This window comes from Bidens hawaiensis, unplaced genomic scaffold (assembly GCF_021521415.1).
Source record: "Bidens hawaiensis isolate Kalapana, Puna unplaced genomic scaffold, B.hawaiensis_p1.1 tig00002338_1, whole genome shotgun sequence".
In the NCBI taxonomy this organism is placed as follows: domain Eukaryota; kingdom Viridiplantae; phylum Streptophyta; class Magnoliopsida; order Asterales; family Asteraceae; genus Bidens; species Bidens hawaiensis.
The window spans coordinates 1624033-1628450 of NW_027491126.1; the positions used below are offsets into that span (position 1 = coordinate 1624033).

A 4418-nucleotide genomic window follows, 5' to 3' on the forward strand; every position below is an offset into this window, starting at 1 on the left:
AGCGTGTTCAGTGTGAACAGAGTGACCATCTTCCGGCGCGCGCGCCCTTTTTGTTGTTCCTTGAATGGTTTGCTTATCAAATGCGAGCCTTTGTGTTAAGTCGGCTAACTTTTTGTGTTTGACTAGCTCATTGTATTTGTCCATTAAACGTCGTTGTTCGTTTATGAGCCATTCTTTAGGGTCATTGGTTTCAACTTCTGGACCCATTGGTCCTTTTTGTTTTGCACCAGTCAGATTTTGGAACGTGAGATCGTCTGGAGGAGTTTCAGTCTGGCTATGAGGAGTTGTGATGAAGGGATGGTTACTGGTGGTGCGCGCAGAATCACGCGGCACCCTCAGAAACTGCTGTCCCTCATTAACATCCTCAAGCTCATTATCCTCCAGAACTTGATCGCTGTTTCGAACACCGGAAACCATGGTGAAGTTTTTCAGAGAGAACTGATGAGATAGTGATTTTGTTGCCGTTGTAACAGGTGATGGCGCCAATGAAGAAACGTGGATCGACTCACTGGTAGACGATCAACTTTCCTCGGGTATGAGTATGCTATATCACCGATGGTTCTCCGGAGTATGAATTCTTCCACCTACAAAACGAGCAGCACCGTGAACTTACCCCTCAGAAAGGGACAGAGGGGTCCTCTTTGGGGTAACCCTCCGGTGTGAGAATAAGAGATTGTAGGAGAAGATAATAATAATCTGAGATTGAGTAAGGATTTAGAGTGTATTTTCTTGCTTACCTCCCCTTGTAGAGGTGGTGTGGTATTTATAGTGTTAGGGTTTCCAATGATTGGGCTCAGATCCCATTAGGGCCTTTTTGGCCTCCTCCTATTGCTTCGCGCCACGTGTCCTTAGGACACCTGGTGCTTTTTCATTGATTATTCTCTGACCAAGGTATTTCACCTGACCCATGTGCAATCACGTGGTAGCACATGGGTTTTGCTGAGTTGTCCACCTTTCATTGGCAGCTGTCAACATCAGCATATTCTTTATTCCTTAAAGGATACCTTCTGGAAGGTTGTCTGATGAGCACAATCAGGGTTGTCCTTATCCTGATTTGGATAAGGACGAGGTTGATTATGTGCATGTGTGATATGCGCCTATCCTGAGGATGCGCGAGGTCTTCTCTTTATTCTCACGCGCAGATGTTTTATGCGTGAGCATATGTGATATGCGCCACGCGCAGATGCGCCACGCGCAGATGTGATATGCGTGAGCATATATGATGCGTGAGCATATGTGATATGCGCCACGTGCAGATGCGCCACGCGCAGATGTGATATGCGTGAGCATATATGGTGCGTGAGCATGTGATATGCGCCATGCGCATAGGTTTTGGCTTTGTGCCTTCATGACATCTTGATTTCAAGCCTCTTTGAGGGTGCATACCTCTTCAAAGATAATCGATCAAAATTAATGATCCTCTCGACCAACTAAAGCTAAATTGCCTGAGAATGATAAGTATCTTAATAATCGAAAAACAGCATACATATTTTAAACCTATATCCTATTGATATAATAAAATCTAGCTCTTCTAAAAGAAGCGAGCCAACTGAACCAAAACACCAGCCATAACCGCTATAAGTTCGATATATGATAACAATTCGAAAGGGTTCATGCCTAGCAAAGTTAACAGAACCCACACCGCTAGAAACGCCATTAGCCACAAATGCGGGTGCCCCGAATTTCTGCACGTTTACAATATGTATAGATCAAGCACCTCAATATACGGTGAATAACATTCGCCCCAAAGACTAGTACCATTTAAAAACCTCATTTGTAAACGAGCCAAGTAGAGCCCGAGCCAGGCCGGCTCGGCTCATGCTCGCTTGTTAACCGGCTCGTTTAATATAATTATTAATTGTAATAACATATAAAAATATTGGGAGAAAAGAAAACACAAAAATATTACGAATAATGAGATAAAAAAAACACAAAAGTAATACGTATAATATGGTTAGAAAATCTAACTGTTGAATGCTGAATTTTTATATAATGTGTCTAGACCAAGTTGCAAGCCAAATTATAGTTACTATTTACCTGTTCCTTGGTTCCAACACAACCTGATCATCAATAGACCTCAATTCCTGAAGAGCCCAGTCCCAAGGAAGACCACTTATACCACCATCTTCATACAAATTGAAGAAGTCATCAAGAGAGCTGCGGAGTTCTTCTACTCCATATTGATCGTTAACGTTTGTAGCAACATTAGGGGCGTCTACTCCTTCTCTGTTAATTAAACGCGATAAGTTATTACATATTTACATATATGTGTTAGTTAATGCTATAACATACAATTACATATAAACTTATTTACTGATGAAGAGATACATTACCTTGGTTCCATATTCGAGTTAGAGTTTGAATAACTCGAGCTTTGAGATTCTGATTGCAAGTAAGATTCTGAACTTGAGTTTTGAGATTCCATTTGCAAGTATGGTTTTGAACTTGAGCCTTGAGATTCAATTTTCAAGTAAGATTTTGAATTTAAGCTTTGAAATTCCGTTTTCAAGTCAGATGTTGAACTTAAGCTTTGAAATTCCAATGTCGAGTCAGATTTTGAACTTGAGCCTTGAGATTCCATTTGACGGTAATATTCAGATTTTGAACTTGAGCCTTGAGATACCATTTGTTGGTAATATTTTGAACCCGGGCTTTGAGATATATGTGATGACCTCCATTCGGGTTTTTTTGCATCATCTTCTAGTAACGAAAGTAACTGTTTATACAAAAGTCACACTTCAAATGGCGGATCGTATATATTTATACTAGTTACACCATTTCAAATGGCGGAACACCTTCGAAACTTCCAGGTTACCAAACAAGAGCTGACAACCTCTGTAAATTTTTAGGATCCGACATTTGAAATGGTGGATCACCTCGAAACACAAAACAAAATTTCTCTCTACTAGAACCATTTTCCCTTTACGTTTCTTCCTATTTTGAACAAAAAATTTCCACTGTTTTTAATAAATAAGTAATGTATAGAACTTACTTGACGTGTTGATAATTGATCAAGCTCTTCCAGGACTACGCACATTGTAGGTCGTTGTTCTCGAACATCATGCAGACATCTATATGCAATTTCTGCAAATTTGTTCATGGAAACCAAGTTCATTTCTTTCTTTAAAATAGGGTCAACAATCTCATCCAATCTTTTATCCTCATAGTATTTTTTGGCCAACGAGGCAGATATCAAGAAGCCGTCATCGTCTCTTTTGGTGCACAACCTCCCGCACAGAACTTCAAACAGTACCAAACCAAAAGAATATACATCAGATTCTTTCGTTACGATGCTAGTTTTATGGTATTCTGGCTCACAATAAGCGTGTGTGCCACAAGCATGAGAAACAACATAGCTTCTATCAATTAACTTGGACAATCCAAAATCAGAAATTTTAGCAACCCAATTCTCGTCTATCAAAATATTTGCACTTTTTATGTCTCGATGGATTATGGCTTGATTGTTTCCAAGACCATTGTGGAGGTGATCCAATCCACGTGCAGCACCAACACAAATATCAAGTCTTTCCATCCAAATAAGAGTACGGATGGTATGGCTACTGCGTAGATACATGTCCAAACTTCCACGCTCCGCATATTCATATACAATGATTTTCTCCGCTTTATCGTCACAATAACCTAGAAGAGTGATCAAATTTTCATGTGTTTGACCGGAGAGCAAGTCAATCTCTGTCAAAAATTCCTTTAGCCCTTGACCAAACTGTTCATCTAACCACTTTATTGCAACGCTGGTAGGTTTTCCAGAGATGTCGAGTTCTCCTTTGTAGACCACCCCGTATCCACCCTTACCTATACGATTAACTAACTGAAAGTCTTTGGTTGCTTCTTTAATAGCTTCCATGGGTATTTTCAGGTGTTCCCACCTTTTCAGTTGTAACATTTTTGATGTATTATGAGCTTGCGGTTCAGATGTTGAAAGGGGAGTTGTATCATGATTTTTAATATGTCTTCTGCGAATTTACCGGTAGCGTGTTGTATTAGTTTAATGAATTATGTAGTAAGTCAACTTCTTGTCGTTAGATGGTCAGTGTCATGTAGAATTATTCGCCAGTATTTTTCTTAATCTCATTCCATATGATATATAATTGTATATGCCTCCTGGCATTTTAATTTTTCTTGGTATGCTTTGCCAGCCTGTATAAAAGTATGCTAATATTGTATTGTGGTAGGCCTAAGCCTAATTATGTAGATTGACCAAAGTTATTACTACACAAACCATAATTCATAAACTAAGAGAAAATTTCGTAAATCTTAACAAAACACATTTTGTACTATATTATATACTTAACAATGTCCTTTTTATAAAATACATGCTGATGTGTTATATATGGATGTTCATATGAGTGCTATATTTTATAACATTCTGAAACAATAGTAACTTGAGAGGGAACAGTGTG

The 4418-nt window shown here is 39.1% G+C and overlaps 1 protein-coding gene across 1 annotated transcript; it reads right to left on the reverse strand.

Annotated features, from left to right (window-relative positions):
• Nucleotides 1-1479: 1479 nt before the first annotated feature.
• On the reverse strand, nucleotides 1480-3895 carry LOC143618325 (putative serine/threonine-protein kinase PBL22). The gene is made up of 3 exons (XM_077090584.1): nucleotides 2993-3895; nucleotides 2334-2716; nucleotides 1480-2226 (listed from the first exon to the last, which is right to left on the reverse strand). The coding sequence occupies exons 1-3, from the start codon at nucleotides 3860-3862 to the stop codon at nucleotides 2034-2036; spliced, it is 1446 nt and encodes a 481-aa protein (XP_076946699.1). The 5' UTR covers nucleotides 3863-3895; the 3' UTR covers nucleotides 1480-2033.
• Between the last annotated feature and the right edge of the window lie 523 nt (nucleotides 3896-4418).